Source organism: Stigmatopora nigra, chromosome 18 (assembly GCF_051989575.1).
Source record: "Stigmatopora nigra isolate UIUO_SnigA chromosome 18, RoL_Snig_1.1, whole genome shotgun sequence".
NCBI classification, from domain to species: domain Eukaryota; kingdom Metazoa; phylum Chordata; class Actinopteri; order Syngnathiformes; family Syngnathidae; genus Stigmatopora; species Stigmatopora nigra.
In genome coordinates, this window is record NC_135525.1 from 11,154,557 (window position 1) to 11,176,229 (window position 21,673).

The window sequence follows — 21,673 nt, forward strand, 5'->3', positions numbered from 1 at the left end:
ACATTTATCAGAAAGTATGTTTATTAAATATAAGCATTAAGACTAATATACTAACATTTAAATATAATATATATAAATGTAAATACTTTAAATACTGTACTAATACTGTACTCACAGTGAAAATAATTCCTTTCCACTTCATATAGATCCCCAAAAACTGTTTAATTGGAGTTTTAGTCCAAGTCCTTTGTCTTCTTGGGGCCGTTGTCTGCAGTATTCAAAGTATTACTGTACTTCTACTTTATCCCTACCCTCCAATATATGCAACCAATTTGAAAATACACCATCTATGCTACACCTAGTGCAGAAATTACAGTCGATACAAGCAAATTATTCTCAAAATTCAAGTAATATTGCCGTTATTTCCCTCTGGGTTTTACATGCTTCCAAATTGACATTGTATCGTATAAGTATTGGCAAGTCTTAAATCAAAATCAGGCGATGAATGTCAGAGCAGAAGAGGGCGTCCCTCCAATCTCCACAATCCCATTCAGCCCATTCATCAGCATTGTTGAGCCAGTTCTGGACCGACCCTCACCCCCACCCCTCCGGTAGCCACGGACCCCCATCCTGACACCTAATCCAGAGCCTCGCTAGCATAACATTTTCACAAGGGCCGCCTGCCGCTTAATAACGGCACCACATGCATCCGTGAACTGCTCCTTTTATAAGAGGAACCACACACGCAATTCATGTTCGTCGCTGATGGCCTGCCACCTCTTTTTCCATCGTGTTTGGACAAGAGTTCAACATAATCCTGTGTTAGGGGTCTATCTTTAAAGGGGGGGGTGTCGTCTTGTGTGCACATTTGTCCTGTTGAAAATGAATAGATTTAGTATGGTGGGTTCGTTTATGTATTTATTTTTGAAATATACCAATTTATTCGCATTCAAAATACATTTGGAGATTTTTTTTAATTAATGTAATGCTCAGGAAATATTTTTGAAATAATTAAAATATTTGGGGCTATTTTATCTATTTTATCCATGTTTTTAATGAATTTATAAGATTACAATTTATTGAATTAAATTATTTCAACGAAATTTAAAGCTTAACGTAGTGGACAAATAACAACGAACAAGCAAATACATAATAACAATTACAGTCTTACCTTTACTTAAAAATTAATTGCATAACTTTTTTCGTAAATTTAGGATTTCGTAAGTAGTCTTTATATGTAAATTCACAAAACTACCAATTAAAACCCTTTAAAATGGGTCAAAATGAGCAGTTTTGTAAGAAAGATGTGAGAAACTAATCCTAAAAGTATTTATCAGTGTTTGAATATAGTATAATTTAATTCTAACTTAATTTATTTCTGCTCTGAATTAAAAACAAGCATTTTTTAACTACCAACTCTACTCTTTCCCTACTGAGCTCTATTCAAATGTAAAATAACTTGTATATCTCATAAAATCAACCAGCAGTAGCCTTGCTCCTAGTTTACCCAAATAATTAACTGTGAGCAGACACAAGTAAAACCCCAACGAGAAATATGAGCTGCCAGAGTGCAGTCACAAAGTCGAAAGGTAGTGACCTTGCCTAGCGGCGTTTTCTTGACGCCATTTTTGCAGTAAACAAGTAACAAAAACCTCCTTTTCCACTGCCAATGAAGCCATGTTTTAACAAGGCAAATTACAAGTATTTACCTGCAATATATCTTTCTGTAAACGCTTGTCCACCCTTTCCTTTTAGTCTCCGCCCCCTCCATTGACTTCCACCACGAATTAAATCGTAGGAAAATGCTAATTTGAACTTTAATCCCGCTAGCCAATGTACATATACGAAAAAAAGACAAATGGAGAACCACGTAAATGAGCATGACGTCATCATCCATCGCATTACCGGCCATTGCCATTTTCTTATTTATGTACAGACGTCTGGACCATAAACACAGTTTTTTGGACATACCACACCCTCACACACACATTTGGTACACACCCATGTCGCCACCTTATACCGCAGACATGGTGTATTTTCTCGGGGAGCTTGCCCCTCCCCCTTTTTGAAAAGCACGCACACCTCAACCTGTACAACAAACACTGAACTACCTAAACATGAGTAGTGTGTACGTACGTGTAATGGAAACTTTCATTGGTCTGAAGGTGTCGTTTTCCAACCTGACGTCACTCATTGGACATTTACCAGAGGTTTCCTACTTAGGCTGACTGACCCGCCTCCTCCCTAAACCTCACTTGGGTCGGACACCTCGTTGGGATTTTTTTTTTTAGTTCTTTGTTACTGTTTCTCTTGGTTTCTAGATTTCTACTTGTATACAGAACTTGGATTTGCAAGCATAGTCCGGTATATAAGTCGCTATCATTTCATTATTACTATTTGTCAAGCATAACTTGGGTTTTTTCTCACGTTTTCTACTGACAGTCTCAAAATGTAGCTATCTAAAAAAATCTGTTACCTTAACAAAAGCCTATTTCATTATTTTTCATATTGGTACTTTGTAAAACGCATTAGCGACCCAAAAAATGCAAGTTATCCTCCAGTGCGAATTATAATAGATTTTGTTTCCTATCCTTTGTGTATTCTTTAGCTCGTTCAACTTATAGTCCGTAAATACGGTAGTTACCATTGATTTTTATTCATTTAAGCTAGCAGAGATGCTATCTGATTATGATGATCGGACGTTTGGTGGCCGGTCTTTTGGTGACAGAGAGTTTACTGTTGAAACCAGCTCTCAAGATTATTTTAATTGGATTGGATCATCGATCTATGAATGGTGGACATTTTTAGACAAAGGTGATGTTGGTCTTGAGTTTTTTTCCGTTTAGATTCTGGCAGCTGTAGCGTTGAATTAGCCTTGTAGTCATTGATTTATGACCGAAACTCGTACTTAACTAGTACATGTCACAGAATATTTGTTATTGCTTTTCATAGGGTCATTTTCTTTACCACACAATGGCGGTTAGGGTTCTGGAGACACTTTCTGGTCTTAGTTAATCGTGAAGATTCTCAAAGTTTTTGACCGTGGGTGTCCAAAGCGGATGTACATGCCGCTTTGCCGGAGATATCTCATGTTTTTTTTTGTCGCCATCCCTTCACCCTTACCGCGTTTAATTGGCATCCTGCTTATGGATGTACCGCTGTGCCCTTTTTTGAACGTTCAGTCAACCGAGTTCACGATAAAGTAGGACCATGTGGACGGACAAACTAGCGCTGCAAACTCGCACCATCTAATTAAAGTCCAAATGTCACATGTGATAAATGTCAGAAAGATTTACCGGCCGGGATGTTTCATTCTCCAGATCTGTTTTCATTGACAAGAAAATCACGTGTTGAAGGGCCCAAGGAAACCCCGTTGCGTGTCTTTATTGCTTTAACGTTTCTGTCTTCCTACTTTTCGCCAACCTGTCGTAGTCGTGCCATGTTATGTTTATTTTCCTTTATTTTTGTTATTCCTAAATCAGCTCTGGACTATATTTTTTTATTACTCTTGAGGTGATTACACTCATCTTTGACTTGAACTTTTGGGTCTAAATTATCCATCAATGAGTCAAAGTTCAAATGAAAATTGCAATCGTTTTTCAATAGGAATGATTGGACATCCTTTAAACCTGAAAGTGGTTACAAATGCTCCTAAAAAAAATGGATTTTTGGTCTTAGTTTTACAAAATAATTTAAAAAAATAGGCTGATTATATTCTTGACCTTAAGGAACTCTGAAATGTTAAAAAATACTACACAAATGACATTTTACATGTAGAAATTTGTTGTTTTTTGCATTTTTCTAGTTCCAAAATTTTCCCCTCAATTCTGGTTGTGACATCACAACCAGAATCAACATACATTTCTAGCAATCTATTCCCGATATGTTTATAAAATAAATAAAACATTTACACTGCAACAAAAGAATAGAATACCTATTTTTCTGGACCCCAAAAACTATAATCGATGATTTTTTTTTAGTGGGCGTAGCCAAGACATCTGAGAAAAGAGTACTCTATATGATCAAATTTCATTAATAAGCCTTTTCTGTTTCTTAGTGTTAAATTTGCACCTAAATTATCATCTGCTAACATTTTAAAGTCGTTGTAGGCTATCATAGAACCTTTAATTCCAATTAGAGTATAACGATGCCTTATCTACTGTACTTAAAACATCAGAAATAATACTTTCCACAAGTATTCTCTAGTCTACATTCCAAAGAACTGTTATCCTTGTCTTTAGGTGTGGTCGTGATGATCTTACTGTTTGTGTGCGAGCCGAAGACAAATGAAAACTAAACTGAGACGTAATAAGATTTCTACAAGAAAGTCTTAAAGTATTTGGTCCGGGCTCCGGTTTCAGAGCGTGGAATATACCGTAAGCCTCTAGAAACGCAGACTAAACACGCCACTCGACCCCCTATTGTTGTTCTGCACTGTTCTAGGCCTCTCTGGGGATTCGGCAGGAACCATAACCCTTAGAATAGGCAGCCAATAGCCACGTAGCTTTAGACTAACAACCCCGCTATTCCAGTTCTGCTACAGCCTGACTGGAAAAGATTGAAAATTCAATTTTTTTGGACAGATCTGACATAAATAACGAAAAAATGCTAACTAACCACGCGACCAGACGACGCTGGTACGAATAATGCATGCGCTACCGCGTTGCTAATCAATTCCGGCTGTTTCCCATTGTATTTTAAGACGTTTCACATCACTTATTTTCCAGTTAATACATGACTAGTCACATTTTTTTTTGTTTTTAACGGTTTGCGTCACTAGGCGCTCTGCGGTTGGAAGGAAGTCGACTCGTAACGGGAAGAAAGCCGTAACTTTACTGGAAGGGGGTGGTCCGTTACCGAAAACGTAAAGGTGGACCCTCAGGAAGGTCAAAAGGTCAAGTTAAACCTCTTGAATCGTTCGTGGACGGAATGGCGAAGCCTATATTTGGTTTTGTGTCCACCTGGCTCTGGGTTTCCTCGCCGTCCGCCATGTTTAACTCAATGATTACCTATCATTACCTAGAGGTCCCCTTTCACTAACAGGATTCAATCCTACATCCAATCTGGGTGTTTACAACGCGCCGGCGGTGACCTCTTGTCCACGTGCTCGCTCTCAGATGAAAATAAACATCTATTTCGTTCAAATCACAAAGCGAGATTGACTCGTGCCAGATAGCGAATACGATACGGCTAATTTTCAAATGACTGCTGACATTTAGTGAGGCGGATTCTAAAGGGTTACTGTGTGTGTCAATGAGCCAGAAAGTCAGTGCGGGTGTTCTCTCGGTTGACCAAGCGCTCCAGAAAATAAGTCTACTAAAATGTCCAGATGTCTTGGGAGTAATACCCAAATGTTTCCTAACTATGCAATAAAATTTATCCCAAAAGACGGACTATCCTAGACAAAATTGTCAGTAGAACATGCCTATCTATCTATATATATATTTTTTAAGGAATTGAAGGACCACAAATTGTCTTGTGTACTGTCTAGTTAGCTGAATAACTTCATATTTAGTCAAGTGGGTATTTTATTTTGAAATATAGTCTTATTTGTCTTGTGAAATACTGTCAAAGGTATTTTGTAGAGTTTGTAGTACTTGTTCGTTATGTTTTGTATCTCTGAAAAGTATTTGGTATTGATTTTTTGGCCTCTGAATACCATATTTTCTCGCATATAAGCCACATTTGTAACTGACTGAATTGAGGGTAGGGCTTATATGCGCATAAATTAGACGAAACTGCAAGTGACATAGATGAAAAATGCCTTAATGCAAGACAATGCAACCTTTATTTTAAAATAGACAAAAGACAAACATATCTAATCTATACTTACTTAGGCTTATACATGGAGGCGACTTATATACGAAAAATTACAGTACTTTATTAAATGAACTAATTGCAGACATGATAAATCAAATAATCCATAGCTACATGATCGTAATAGTGATTTTTCTCACTGCCAAGACGATAAACGGACCGAGTAGCTTTGTAAACAACCCAAGTTTGGGTCTTTCAGTGGTATCTGTTGGCAATGTTTAGCTTGTCAAGACGCGGATCAATCAAAATTGTAAGGGTAACACCTCCGGCGTCACTGGGAACACAGATGTTATTTATCACGCTAACAGTAAATTCCAGGCTAGATCCTGTGCAGGCTGCTCAGGTTTCTGTCTGCACAGCGTGTGGTCGCTTGTCTCGATCCTCTCTAATACAGTGCGGTATCCTGCAGGATTGGGTTGCAAATGAATATGAAACACACTCGCATGCTCCTCCATCCCCTGCTTTAAGTCACCCTATGGCCAACTTATGTAAAGAAAACGTCAATGCGGGGGCACAAAGTCAACCGTGGTACACAATGGCCGTAGATTGGCTGCTTGATTTTTAAGGGATAATTAGAAACTGAAGAATTACAGAGATATTTCTTTGTTTCTCAAGTGGTTAAGTGAAGTGAAGAAGATTTGGAAAAATGGTGATTGCGTGATGATAGGTCGCTTGATTTTGAATGAATTATTAGAAGGAAAAGATTGTGATATTCGTGTTTTTCGTAACTTGACATTTTGTAGGTTGCCATTTGCATGCATAAATGACTTAATCAGTTTCAAGGTCCCCCCAAAAAATCCTTAAATTGGTAAAAATGCTCTTTCTACGACTATGAAATATGATTTTTTTTTTGCATTGGAATTCAATTTAATATTTTTATTGTCATTTCACAAGTCTAACAATTTTAAGCTTTTACCAGCAAGTACAAAAATGTCAACAACAGACAAATAAAAATCATTAAATTAGTATATAAAAAAAAATATGCATAAGTAGTCAACGATAAGTAGTCACAGCATTATCGGACAGTTTAGGAGGAATCTAGGCAAGGAAGATGATCTTTAAAACTGGACTAGTCTGGACTGCGTGGTAACCTTAGTCTCGGTCTGCAGAAGTTCCCCACCTTCTGGACTTCCTATGTGTTGCTCCAGTTTTTTTAACTAGGTCTACAATGTCTTCTGTGTCTGCAACCAAGAAATATCCCAAATACTGAATAAAATAAAGTTCTAACCTAATCTTATCTAAATTAATCTAATAAATAACAACAACTACATCTCTTCATGAGTTACAGCAACAATTCCATTCAACTTTTAATCTCATCTTACCCAGAAAAGTACTTCTAAGTAACACATTATGGACATTTTGACTAGTACTTTCTATGAATATACTACAATATGACTCTTAGCTAGATTTAGATATATTTACATTTTACTTGAATGTTATTGTGACAGAATTAACGTAAAATTACTACTTGGTTCTTTTAACCTTAACTTTAATGGTTAATGTTAGTTTTTTGGGCAAAATTTGTAGCTTTTAATTGTTCTTATTCATATAAAGCAGCAATGTTTGGGGCTTTTTTTCCACTACTTTGTGTTATGATTATTACATTGCAATCTAAACATCCATCAGCATCTCCTTCTTGACTTTAAGCAGAGCTCGTGGGTAAGGACGCGTGACTAAACAGAGCCAAGCAAAAAGCTGGCCACTTTGCCGTTATTTACATGAGATGGCCATTAAAGATCAGAATGTGTCAAACTTTTCTCATACGCACCTTAGAAAAAAAATGTAATGTTTCTTCCTGGCTCACGTCTTTCAAGACGGCTACCTGATTTTGTTGTAGTTAGTGGTTTAAATGGCGGCCAAACACTTTAGTTCTCCATTAAGCCAGTTCGTTCCAGCTACTGTGGTTGAAATGTTTGCTATTTTAAAATTAATTTGCAGTTATAGTATGTATGGAGATTGGATTATTTTTTGTTTTTACATGACATATAAATAGATTGAGGTCTTTATTTAGGGATCGGGCCAAAATAGGTAAATTGGAAAATAAAAATAGGTCAATTTTTGAATATTACTGGAGTAGAAATTGGTAAATATAATAGGTAAATGTATGGCTAGAGTAGAACTTCACAATCTGGACCTAATAATATAGTAAAATAATATTTTCATAAGTATTTTAATGTACTGTATTAGTCATTGTAAAAGCATACAATGTGAATATTATATTATATTTTAACCTTTGGAGGGAAAGCTATACAAAAGTTGTCACTCAAAAATTGTGTAAAATGTTAAATCATATTTTAAAAAATACTTTTTAAGATCTCTACCCGATATTAACTAATTTTTGGTCATTAATAGACTTAAATATTCTCAAATATCATATATTCCTTTTAAATTAGCCTCCATTACTGTATTTTTATTTTAAATTATGAATTTATTAATTAACACAATGAAAATTATACATATATAAAATGGCAAATGTTTAAAAACATGAAGCAAGTAACACTAACATTCTTTTTTTATAGCATTTATCTCTTTACAAGCCATTTGTATTACTGTCTAAGTTAATCTCAAGTACCAGGGCCAAGCGTCCAGTCCATTTTTTTGACCTCCCAGTTCAAACAGATTGGACATCAAGCACCTTCCTAGACAGCCAATGAATTCAGCAGTCCGATATATCGTAAGAAATGGAGCGCAAATGCATCCGATGTCGCTGAAACATGAATTTGTAGCCAACAGATGTTCTCATTGACCTGCAAAACGACATGTTTGACTTTGCTCGTACTTGAGTTTGTACGCGTGTCGAACTTCTACACACTCGTGTTGAAGTTGTACACACTCGTGTCTCACATGGACTTGCGAGGGCCATTACTGCGCGGTAATGGGATGGGGATATTGGTGGCGTATAGACGTAATTACCTGGAGCCAACACGCCGCCACGTAGCTCAGGCCGCGTGGCGCCTCCAAGACAAATATCAACGGCGGAGCATAGATAGCACTTTGTCCTCTTTCATTGCTTGACCTGCCGCTGAAAGTTCAACAAAATGCGGGTGTCTGGGATTTGCTACGTTTTCAAGGCCTTCCAACATAGTACTATGAAAAAAAAAAATGTATATGCTAAGTTAGGAGCTGAGATGCATATGCATATATTTTCTATACTTAAAAATTGCCTGCAAAACAGAAGAAAAAGTCATATTTTTGCCAATTTTAAATTTGAAGACATGTGGAGTGCTGTATTTTACATAGTGTCCCTAAACACACCTATTTGTTTGTGTTTAACGTAGTTTTTATGCTGTTGGTTTAATAGAAAGAAAGCATAGTTTTTTATTTGACGTTCCATATATATGTATTTTTTGCTTTCTACTTTAATTTTGCAAAGTATTTTATAGTTTAAAAAAGGCCGTAGCCAATCACGTCTCCCTTAAAATGTGCATATGAGAAGAATTATAAGATGCAAAAACCCTTTTGCAATCCGACACAATAGACTCCAACCTAATTTCTGTCATCCGCCAGTCACCTGGGACACCAAACCTGGCGAGCTCGAATCCCGCCGAGCCACAAACACGTGACGGCGCATATGAATAAGCGAGCTCTCTTAATTATTCCGTCATTGCAACAAGGCGTCGCATTGCAAAGGGGAAAGGTTAGCAAAACCAAGTGACCCCGCGTTTCCTCCAAGACTTGTGTTTACATAAGCATATTCATCCGCCATTGGCCGCAAAGTTGCCCGGCGGACGTTATCTAACGTGGAACCAATCCATCATGTGACCCAGTGTGCTTCTTGTTGCCTTTTGTTAAATAACCCATTCATTTACGTCCAACTATTTCACTTATACATCTCCGTATTACAATTGAGTGACGTATCACGATGACGCTAACTTTTGTACGAAGAAGGCTTTTTCTTGGAAGGGTCCTTATATATATATATATGTATGTGTGTGTACATATGTACGTAAATGTATTTATGTATATACACAATATAATTTCTGTAGCACGATTTTGGTCAAACATGGCCCCTCCTTCTTCGCCTGTGTGTGACCACCGATTTTGACCTCGAACATACCTGCTTCCCTTCTGTCCGACACGTCATAAACATTGACAACAGCTCCTAACTTAGTGACTAATTGCCACTCCGCATTCGTATAGACCGTAGCGAGCAACAAGCAACTTTAATTAAAACTTTCCCGTGAACAGTCGCCCGGATGAAGCACCTGTTAATGAAGACGTGATGTCACTCTAAGTCACCACTGCTACTGCACTAATTAGTAAACACGAAGTATTTCCTTTGCCTGTTATTTTTATTTATTTCCTTTTAATTGAGGGTCAGTCATAAGATTTACAGCTTGTCATGGTGACATTTATGTGTACCTAATTGAACGTAGCGGTGTAACTAATGATCAATTTACCATATTTACTGCAATATGTGTAAAAAAATGTTTGCCTATTTAGCATCTTCTTGATTTTACTATTGATACTATAACTTAGTATGGTTGGTTCGGCCCACAGTTCTGTGGTTCTGAGTTCAAATCCCGGGCCGGTCCTCCTTGTGTAGAGCCTGCATGTTCCCCTTTGGCCTGTGTGGATTTTCTTCAGGTCCTTCAGGTCCTCCACATCCCCAAAACAAGCAAAATAGGCCCAGTAAACACTAAATAACCCCTAGTTGTCAGAATGAATGGTTGTCCTTTGTCTCCAGGTCCCCTCTGATTGGCTCTCCACCAATTCCGGTCCCAAAGTCAGCTGGGATAGGCTCCAGCAACCCTTGTGAGTATACACAGTTCCGAAAATAACTAATACTTTAACGAATACTTTAACGTATGTTTTTGCGACTTCTGAACATTTTGCACGATTTATAGTCCTCACAATACGACAACTACCTTAATATTAGGTCATTTGTTTAAAACTAACTCAAAATACCTTTTTGTACCCCCATTTTTGGCTTTGGTTCATCCCCCCACCTCTAATCTAATGTACTGCAAGGAATCATGTAACAAGAAATATAAATTTCCACCCCCCAAAAAATCTCACCCGGATTGAAGTATCTTTTTAGGATACATAATACACTGAGACAAAAACTGTCAGCATCATCTACTCCGAGGCCTTGAGCTGCTTTCCAAATCTCCCAGTGCCTCACTTCCAATTAGACGTGGGTCATTTGATACTCAGAGTGACTTCAAAAACGTGCCAAAAACTCACCTTCCCTTTTGCCTCGCAGGTTATTCTAACAAAACACATGGAAAACCCACAAAATAACCGACAGCTCCGCTCCACATTGTTCTAATGCTCACCACCCAAAAAGTTCACCGACAGGTCACGGCTCACTGTCCAAAATCTGGTGTTAAATCAGACGTAATAATCCCACCCCGGCCACGGGTAAGACCCTCGTTCCGAACTTGGGTGAGGCGGTCAAACGAACCTGGGTTGGGCGGCCCTAATCAGCCGATTTAATCGCCCGTATCGGTCGGCCAATAACGTCATCTAATCCCTTAAAAGAGGCGGCCCTCATTCCTAATTTTACCCTGGCGCTTTTGGTCGGGCGCCTGTTCTAATTTAAACTTTATGTGGCCTCGACACGTCTGAGAACAACGAAGGGGTCCTCGGGGGAGCAACTACGGTGACAAATAAGGGCCGAATTGACTCGTTCTTGTAAGACTGTCACTGTGCTTTAAGTGAGTCATACTTTAAAGTTTTATTTGTTCTACAATGTGGCTAATCTGGGAGGGATTATTGTCGATTCGTTAGGAAGGACCTACATTTACCAAAATTAAATATCTAGACTGGTTCAGGATATTTTGGGATGATACACAATGTTGCTTCCACGTTTCAGGTTGTTTGATGCAATAAACTCAACACAGCATATATATAAAAATATACTTATACTTATGAATGCTTTAGGTACAATAGTTTCAGGGTACAAATTGTTTTTTCTATGTAAAAGAGTGACTCAAGATACAAAAAAAGATCCAAGTTACAAAATCTCTCCAAAAAGTAACTGCATTTCCCATTATTTTATTTTGAATTCCCCTTATTAAGCGATTAAAAATAATTGTTCCTGTTTCACATTGGATTAGGGTTATTATTTTTTAATTTCATCAGATTATACATCAACCAATACTCTCTTGTACATCAAATATTATACTTTATATATATTTTTTCTCATCTCAGCCAAGTTTTAACCTCCTAAGAATGAATCTTATCACAATAACTGATGATAATTCCAACTATTGAACACATTGCCATGATAATTTTGACTTTAATTATAACAAATAGGTGCAAATACCATAGATTTATCCATTTTTATTGAGCTATAAGATCTGTTTGAGCCAGCTCAGCCCCTTTTCTGACTTTCCTTATGATGGGCATTTTTACAAGAGGAGCTGTATTTCATTGTCTGTTATTTCAGCTTGGTGCTAAAAGGATTTCACAGGAAGTGAGAGTCAAACTGAGACAGTTGCTGACACACTTAAATCCCACAAACCTCCCACCGTCACCTTTTTAGACCCTTTTTTTTCTCTTCTCTCACTTCCATGAACCATTAGTCCCGCCGCTATTCGAATTAAAGACACACGGGGAGAAAGTTAACTTGTGGCCGCTTCCATCCAGGGGGATATTTGATCTTAAATCCATTTTATTTTGAAATGTCTTTTATATTTTTTTTACAATATTTTCTGCAAATACGTGGTGGTGTTTTTATTCTGCATAGCAACCTCAAGATGTTCCGAATTAGATGACGGACTTCTTTTTCCTAAAGCAGGACTTGGAAAGGGGGGAGTTGGACAAAATTTGGGGGGCACAATTTGACCATTGAAACATTACAAAATAAGATACATTTGGGACTGTTTGTTGTTTTTAAGAAGTAGATAATATTTCCAAATATCAACAAATAGAATCAGTCGTCATTTTTGGACCTGGCGAAAAGTAAAAACTATATAAGTTGCAAAAATGCCATATTTAATTGTTATTATTTATAGTATCAAAAACTAATAACAAACTGTTAAAATACAATAGTTAAAGGGACAATAACGGGCTGAATAGGCATAAAAAACTATAAATATTAAACGAGGAAGAGGAAAAACTATAACTACTAATTTGGGAACAGTTTTTAAACTTTTATTAGAAACCAAAAACAAACGTTTATTAGTATACCAATAGTAAAAAGGATGAATAGACCAATAACTATAACCAAAAAAAATATTTAAAAATTAAAAACATGCTGTTTTTGTCAGAACGGGGAAAAAACATTGAGTATTTGCAGTCAAATGCTGAAAATAATCTGATTTATAGTCCAGAAAATACGGTAATCAATAATGAAAACTGTCTTTCTTATCAACGAATAACATTGAAATATGTTAAACAGTAAATATCTATCTTTTATTTCAAGATGGCCAACTGAAAGACTTGGTAATTTATTTTGGAGTTTTATGAGCAGTTTATCAGCCACCGTTTAAACCCCGCCCCCCTGAAACAATTCTTCATCCAAGAAATCTGATTGTACCGTGGTTACGTCTGGTGGCAATTATCGTTAAACGCAACAAGGCGCGATGGATCCCAAACGTTTGCCAATTCATTTGTAGCGTAAATACAAATCAAACTACCATTTTCTTGCGTTTATCCAATTGGAGATGACGCAAGGTTCGGCGGTCCGTCGCCGCCCACTTTCTCGGCCGGTCTCGAATCTACGCTAACGTTGAACAAACCTGGGCAGCACATGTTGGCGATAGCATCAGTTGAGTCACGGATCAGGACCTGGTCCGAGCCGCTTATGTCACAGCATAACAAGGCCAATTTAGACAAACAAAATGAGCTAAATTCAACACGGCCATTTTCTATTTATGCATAATTAGACTAATTCCTGGCTATTAGCTTTTTTGGGGGTAGATTTAAATGTGCTTCATATGCCACAGTGGCACAGTGTTAACACATTTAAGGACCAATTTCTAAGAAGGTGAGTGCAAACAAACTAGATTTTCAAACCTGATCTATTTAACAAATATAAGTACATTTGTTCCTCTACTTATGAAATGAATTGGTTCCAAGATTTTTTGGATAACTTGAAAATTTTGTAAGTAGAAGTGTACTTTATATGTAAATTCTCCAATTCATTCCACGGTCCTCACAAAACTATCAACTAAACTCTTTAAAATTAGTCTGTGGCTGTTATAGATGTAATGGCTGTGTTTTTCCACCAGAGGCTGTTCTACCAGAGCTGAAAGTTGTACACTTTGTAGTACATTTTAGACTTTTAGGTGTACTCTGTGTGTGTGTGCGGGAAAATGTGCCAGATTGCTTTTGTAGTTTTTAATTGCTTAATTAGGGGAATTCAAAATAATATAACAGGTAAGGAAATGTATTTACTTTTTGGGGGATTTCGTAACTTGGATATTTTTCGTATCTTGAGTCACTCATTTGCATAACGAATTTGTAACCTGAAACTTTTGTACCTAGAGTATTTGTAAGTAGAAGTATTACAGTAATTTGTTTTTGCATCCCTAATTTTTTAAGTAGCCTTCTGTGATAAAAGTCTGCAGATTTGACCAACATTTTGTAAGAAAAGTGCAATTATGGGTGAGAGAACGGAATTTTTACCAAGCCACTTACAAGAGAGTTACAACTTTCCGTTAAACTGTTTAATTGCTCTCATTGAAACAAGAACTAAATTGCACCATAATCTTTTTACTCCCCGAATGACATCAAAAAACGTTGTTCGTCACCAACAGGTTTTTCGTTTAAACGCAGTGTCCATTGAGCTGGCTAATTTTGTCCGGAGGAAGGACCGTCCGTCACCCCCATCAGGCTACTTTTTGTGTTTTGCTAAAATGGCTAGCAGCTGCTTGGACAAAGCATCCCAGCCAGTGTAGTCATTTACTGTCAATACCCAGAATTATTCAACACAGGGGGCAGTAGTGCGTCACTTTTGCCTCCTTCCAGTCCAGATAAAGAGTGTCTAAACTTTTCTCTTGGGCCAACTTTAAATCCTTTCACTTTGTATTTGTAAAGAGAAGATCGGGACCAGGTGAAAAAGGTGGGGCTTTAAAATATTCAGGGTTTTAATGGGGAGTACAAATGTGTTAAAATCTTAAGAAAAAATCATGTAAGTGGTATTTTTTAGATACTTTATGAATCAAAATCAGTATTATTAGGGTCAATATCATAAGGAAGTTAATATTAGTACATATTACATCTTGAATTTCATTTAAAGACGTCAAAATTAATTTTGTGTCATCTTTTTATGCGCATATAAGCCGTACCCTCGATTCAGTCATGTTTTCGTCCGAAAAAAACGGCTTATACGCGAGTAAACACTGTTTAAAAGCTTTAGATCAATAAATGTGTTTTCCGCCTATCTCAACATTTGCATAAAGAGCAAGCACGTTATTTTAATCATATTCAGAATGACGTCGTTCCGTTCCCACCAGTCGAACCTCAGACTTGGACCACCACGCAAAACCACAGCCAAGTCTTTAAAGATGGACTTCCTCTAAAAGCCGGCTAATCTAGTCTCGTTCACCAATTTCTTAGCAGATCTCGGCAGTCAAAAGGTTGACGTCGCCTCTCGATAACTTTAGCGCTAGAACTCCTGCTAATGGTGGCTATGAGCAACGAAAAAAATGATGGATGTGCTGCTCACGGCTGATACGGTTCATTTGAGGATAAATCAGACATTAATGACTACTTTGCTTAAAGTGGAAAGACTTGAAAAGAAGTGGGCTGGGCCAGGAGCCAGAATCTTTTCTACAATCCACGTTCTCAATCTGTCCATCAAGACTGTTAAACAACGATTTTAAAGGGGTGACGAACACCCAGCTCTCAACCCCAATGGGGCTTCTGGACAAAATGAATGCGGCTTTTATTTTGTATATGTTTCTAACCGATGCCGACTCTTACAGTTTCAGATTTTTTGGGGGAAAGTTGGATAGGACACCAATGGACAGTAGCAACAGGGGTGCTGAAGAAGAGCTCTGACCAGGTATGTGGATGAGTTAACATTTTTTTTTGTTTTGTTTGGGCTTGGGATGCTATGATTGGTCTCCATGTAACTCCACTTGTGTTCAAGTTTGAGAAGAGGGCAAAGTTTAGATCATACATGATGCTCTACTGCCCCCCATCAGGACAGATTGAAGCCTACACTGTAAAAGGTTTGTCAAATGAACCTTAATGTTTGAATATTTTCACCAAAAAATGGCACATTTTCATTCTTAGTTGAGTTGCATTCCTACAATAAGCTATGCTAACACATTCTTATTTATGTTGTTGACTACTTATTTATTGATTGTTTATTTGGGCACTCCTATAAAAGCATATGTATATTATATTATTATATATAATGTCATCTTGTAATTATGAATGTATAAACTAATAAAATGTCAAAAGAAAATAATTTAAAGTGATTAAAACATAGGGAAACCCTGATTTCAGGCCCAAGTAACAGAACTCTAAAGTTATTTTAATTCTAGTTAACTTACTACAGGTAAATTTATAATAACAAATATGTCGACCCCAGAACTTTTCTTATAAATGCTCATATTTTAGATCCACTGACAAACTCGGCGTCCAATCCTTTTTGACATAGAAGCCCAAATGAACCAACACAGCGGCCCAAAACGATTGGACGCCCCCATGTTCTTCAAACCAGTCCATTGGATTCCTGTTTATGTTACCATGACGACACTGGCAATGCCATCATTCCCCACCAACGAACTTAAAAAACGAATGGCTTGGACTAACCGCACTTTAGAGGACGTCCTGGGGGGGCTTGAATTGAAAAGCCATTGGCTCCAATTCCTCCCGCACAAATGAAACAATGCGCCCTGTAATTTGTTACATCTGCTACTTGTTGGCCCCTAAAAACTTTTTAAAAAAACCAAAAAACCTCTCCCGTTGGTTGACTTTCGCGGCCGGTGCGCATCGGTGAAGCAAATCCAAAGCTGAAAGCGCCGACCTTGACTTTTTTTGACAGATTGGACGTTTTAAAAGGTGTTGCATTGCGTTAGACATTTGACAAAAAAAGCGCTACAAAGTATTCGCCGCAAAGGAAGCCATTAAAAAAAGACTTAACCAAACATGACACATAAATACACACATTTTAAACATGGCGGAATATGTTTCTATAAAAAATATGACATTTTTTGTAAGCTTTGTACCAAAAATTAGGCTAAATAAACAATCAAAATATTCACGAATGTGCATTTAAGTGAGGGTACTAACTTGTGTTTCTATGACAAATGCCTAAGATTAATATTTTTGCATTTTTTTGTGTTAGTTAAGGTATTTGAAGTCGACATGTATTTGTTGTTGAATTTTAAAGAGTTGTTAAAATCGCCAATTTGCTAACAGCTGGTCTCCATTCACATTGGAGACCTTAACGTTAACAAGTCACATGACACCAGGAAGGGAAAATGTCTAATTGAGCCCATTTTAGGACTTTTAGCGTCAAGGTGCACTCACTTTTTGGGGACCAGCTTTTTAGATATTAAGCCTGTTTTTTATTCTATATTATTTTTTGGGGGGAGTCGTTTTTAAGATTGTTTACACTTGCTATGATCTGATTAATTTGTTACTGCTAAGAGTTAGGCCACTATTTGTAGCTTGTATTCATTTTTGCTAAGTAAATAGAGTCAAATATCGCAAAATATATTCCGTATTTTCTCACATATAAGCCGTATTTTTAACTAAAAACAAATGTAGGGCTTATATGTGCATAAATTAGACTTGATTTGCACAAAACTGCAAGTCAAAACGCGATAACGCAAGACAATTTGGTCATTTATTTCAAAATAGAGAAAAAATAAACGTATAAAACGTGAAACAAAATGTATTTTGACGTCTATGTAAGAAATTCACACAAAAAATAAAGCGTATCTTGCATAAAACGTGAAAAAAATAACTTACTTGGATAGTATTTAAGGCTTTTTGGAGTTCATTAAAATATCCACCTTGCTACATGCGTAATGTGTACCTCATACTATCATTGCACCCAAAGTTTTGGTGAAAACTTTATGGTTGTACTGCTCACATGACTTCCTTTTTTAACTTGTCTACATGCAGGCAATCAGAATTTTGTAATGGAGAAAAACCACACAGAAGAATCTGGCAACCCCACTCAGGTAGACCAACCTACTTTCGAACCCACAACCTCAGAACGGTGAGTCCAACTCGCTAACCACTAAACCGGCCAAAAACAAATCTAGCGTAAAATGCTAATATCGTCCTAAAACAATGACGCCATAGCTCAATTCTTGGCAATAACATTTGGGATACAGAATATCGCAATATTAAAATTCAATTAAATCAATCTTAGTCTCCATTGGGTGAAATTATCATTAATCAGCAAACAATATTACACTTGGAAAAGCCATCATTTGCCTAGCAACACAACTTATTAGTAATTATCCTTGACTTAATCGAGTCCAACTAAATAAACACGCATTTAAAAGTGAACGGAGTTCTCAAACACACGCACATATGGCGTCGAGCCCACCGGTGGGCAACAGAACATAATAAAGTGGTAAACGTCATATGTCAATTAGTTCTGCAAAATATCGGATCATAACGAGCAGGGAAACGAGTATGTTTCGCCGATTACGAATATCACCGAAAAACCGCAACAACTTGCCAGATGAAGTAGCGTCTGGCAGGTTTAATAACGCTAAAAGGTGAGGTTCTCGTACGGGGGGGGACGCCATGTCGATTCGGGGGCTTGGGTGGGGGTGCTTGAAATGGTCCGTGAGCGCATATAATTTAGCTGCCTCTGGGGCTTGAACCAAAACTAATACTCTTTAATGGCGGGCCAAAATAAAGCTTGTGAGACATGAAATTTCAAACACGTAAATGTGGAATAAGCCACCTCAGCAGTGAATTGGTATTAGGAGACTTTAATTAGAATTTTTCTATTTGTTTTCCAGTGATTTAATAAGCGGTCATGTTAAATAAATGTGGGTTTTTTTATGATTTTTGATGCATGTTATTAAGGAGTATTTTAAAGGACTGTGGATTATTGTATTCATAGGTTAGCAGTAGCTTAGCTTGTTCGCTCAGGTTAGCATTAGCTTAGCTTATTTGACGTACGTTCAGGTTAGAGATGGGCTCTGGTAGTTCGTAAAAGATTATTTTTTATTTCATTATTTTTCTTCCAAAATGGATCATTTTATTAATTCTTTCAATTACTTTTGGATTATTTCCATTATTTTATTTCCCATTGCAAAATATGTGTTTGCAAAATCAAGACTGCCATTGGATGTCAAATCGGGACCGCAAAATAACATCCATGGGGCCGCGATTGGCCCCCTGTCCACATGTTTGGGACCAATGTCCTCTGAGAATATAATTAAAAAAACATTAAAAATATATATATTTTATAGCACATTTGAGAACAATTACTCGTCATTTTATAACACATTTGAAAAAAATATTATTTTTTTTATAACACATTTGAGAAAAAATAATAATCACGATTCTATAACACATGCTAACTTGTTTCTTTAGATACAAAATACTCAACTCTTTGACATTATCTATAAATGGGAATTTAAAAATAATTCGATAAAATGTAATATTCAAATGATAGCAACATTTTCCATATTTCTCAACTCTCCCAAAAAATCGAATGTGAACCGTTTAGTAGTCCGAGGGCAAAAGGGGAGTGGGGGCACCCATTTTTAATGTCACATTGAAAGTCTTGTCATGTGTTTCCACTTTGACTGTGATTGTATTCCTCTTCATTATTCATTCACAGATTGCGGCAGCAAAAACGAAACCAACGGCGTCCAACACTTGAGCTCAAATGCCTTCCATGTGTGTCTAATTGCCGCAGTACAGGTATTTAACACAAGGTGAAGTCATTAACACATGCACACACTTGTCAAATGCGAAGCCAGGTGGCCCTCGGCTGATCGATTGGACAACCAAAATCAATGTGACAAACACCCCCAGCGATTTCCACCCCCAAAAAACACATCACCATTTTTTAAAGTGGTACAAAGAAGCGTACCCGTACAAAAAAACCCAAAATTAAATCATACTTTGGTGTCAATTAGGATTCATCGTCTCGTGATTGACCGGCGACCAGTCGAGGGTTCCGAAAAATACTCCGAAAAACGATTTATTTCAAATCCGCTCGATTTACTACCTACTTGTTAATAAATACTTCATTAAAACGTCATACACGAACATTTATTTTCCATACTGTACACGAATAGACTAGCTAGGCATACCCAACTCAACATTGCCCCCTGGTGTTTAAGTGTGGGTTATACAGGCATCCTGATCACTCATTTTCCACGTTATTTTAATCAACTATTATTTTTCTGAGTGCATGCACATATAGGAATATTTACCGTAAATATTGCATGCAAAAAACACCAAAATATTACATTAAGGTCATTTCGAGGGGGCCCCGTTGATCCTGATTGCCCCCGGGCCCCATTCGCATTTGTTCCGGCACTGTTAAGTATATATACAGTCGGAGATTGACATCACGGGGCTTGTCCTCGCGTATCTGCCCCCTAAAAAATACAAATCCTCCTCCAATCATGCTATAAAGACAATTTTCTATTTTTATGCGACAAAGATCAAAGTACAGCTCCTAAAAACCTTTAATAAGAAGTAAAACTACTGAAAAATACTCCAAAATGTTGAATTTTGCCCCATTTATGTCAAATAAAAGCACATCAAAACTATTTTATAATCATAGTTACAACCACCCATTAATAGGAAGCAGCCATAAATAACAAATGAAAATATTCCACATTGTTATTGGCTGCCACAAGTTTGTTTTTATTCAAATTTGTTTATTTTCTACAACATTCCTACACTTGAATTAAATGCTTGTGAAAATTGGGCAACAATAACTGGAAGAAGCTGATAAAGAGATTAAAAAAATAAGGGTTTTGATTTATGCATGTGGATATTCGGTTTTATTTTGGTGAGTTCCTTTTTTACACTGATTTTCTTTTTTTCAGACTTGTTTTCATCATCATTTGATTGCAGCACCTGTTTGTCATTGGTGTCTCTTGAATTGTTTGTTTTCAAATAGCAATGTCATCTACAAGGTAAGTTTTGCCTTATTTCATTTATATATCATGCTTATTCACTAAAATATACTAATTTGAAGTCATATTTATGTAACTATTAAAGATAAAAGTGCTCTTTCCTGCCATTTCACCGTCAAAACTCCATTTTTACAATTGTTTACTGATAAAACATGTCATTGCCAAATGCCTCCTCATTGAATTCTACTCTATTTTACTCATATTTTTATAAATATAAAAAATAATATGACTTGTCTCTACTAACTCAGCCATGTGAACTTTATTTTACAGTATTTTATCAGTCCTAAATATCCCACAGTACTATTATATCACAAATTTCAATATGTCTATTGTTTGTATTACACTCTATACACTCTCTATGCAAAATATAATACTTCAAATATCCGTTAAATGTTGAAATCTAGTTCTTACAAGGTACATTGTTGTTGTTACATTTGAATATATTGCTTGAATAGATTTATTTTGATAATAATCCTAATTTTTTTTCAGTTTGTTGTATTTTGACAACGAAGAGAACGTGGTTTTGAAGCAGTATGACAACATGGTGGCGCTAAATACTGCGACTGCCATTAATCGCAGTTCCATGATGACGGATGATGGCTATTTAATTAAGGTAAGGTACAACTTCATTTAATCAACCAAAAAATAGGACATTCCTGCACCCATTTCCTAAATGTTACCACATTTTGTGTTTATTTTTAATGAAACATAGTTTAATCCAAGAATGAAAAACATTTCAAACACTGCTTTTTAAATCCCATCATTTCACAAGTAAGGGAATCACTGCCATACTTAATAACACAGCATTCATAATAAATATTGCACATTTTCATTCAAACTTTGATCTTTTTACAAATCAATGTATCCCCTCCTTTAGA

At 36.7% G+C, this 21,673-nt stretch overlaps 1 protein-coding gene across 1 annotated transcript; it reads left to right on the plus strand.

The window, feature by feature from the left end:
* The first annotated feature begins 441 nt into the window (after positions 1 to 441).
* Positions 442 to 21,343, plus strand: LOC144211999 (uncharacterized). Its single transcript, XM_077739578.1, has 7 exons — positions 442 to 551; positions 10,412 to 10,512; positions 15,636 to 15,715; positions 15,782 to 15,884; positions 17,794 to 17,852; positions 20,780 to 20,795; positions 21,285 to 21,343. The coding sequence occupies exons 1-7, from the start codon at positions 442 to 444 to the stop codon at positions 21,320 to 21,322; spliced, it is 507 nt and encodes a 168-aa protein (XP_077595704.1). The 3' UTR covers positions 21,323 to 21,343.
* Positions 21,344 to 21,673: the final 330 nt, after the last annotated feature.

Bases quoted from the DNA above. Each gene is read 5' to 3' on its own strand.
- LOC144211999 (XM_077739578.1), top strand. From the start codon at position 442: ATGAATGTCAGAGCAGAAGAGGGCGTCCCTCCAATCTCCACAATCCCA. The intron at 10,513-15,635 runs GTGAGTATACAC...CGACTCTTACAG, and splicing joins GATAGGCTCCAGCAACCCTT to TTTCAGATTTTTTGGGGGAA. The intron at 15,885-17,793 runs GTTTGTCAAATG...GTCTACATGCAG, and splicing joins TGAAGCCTACACTGTAAAAG to GCAATCAGAATTTTGTAATG.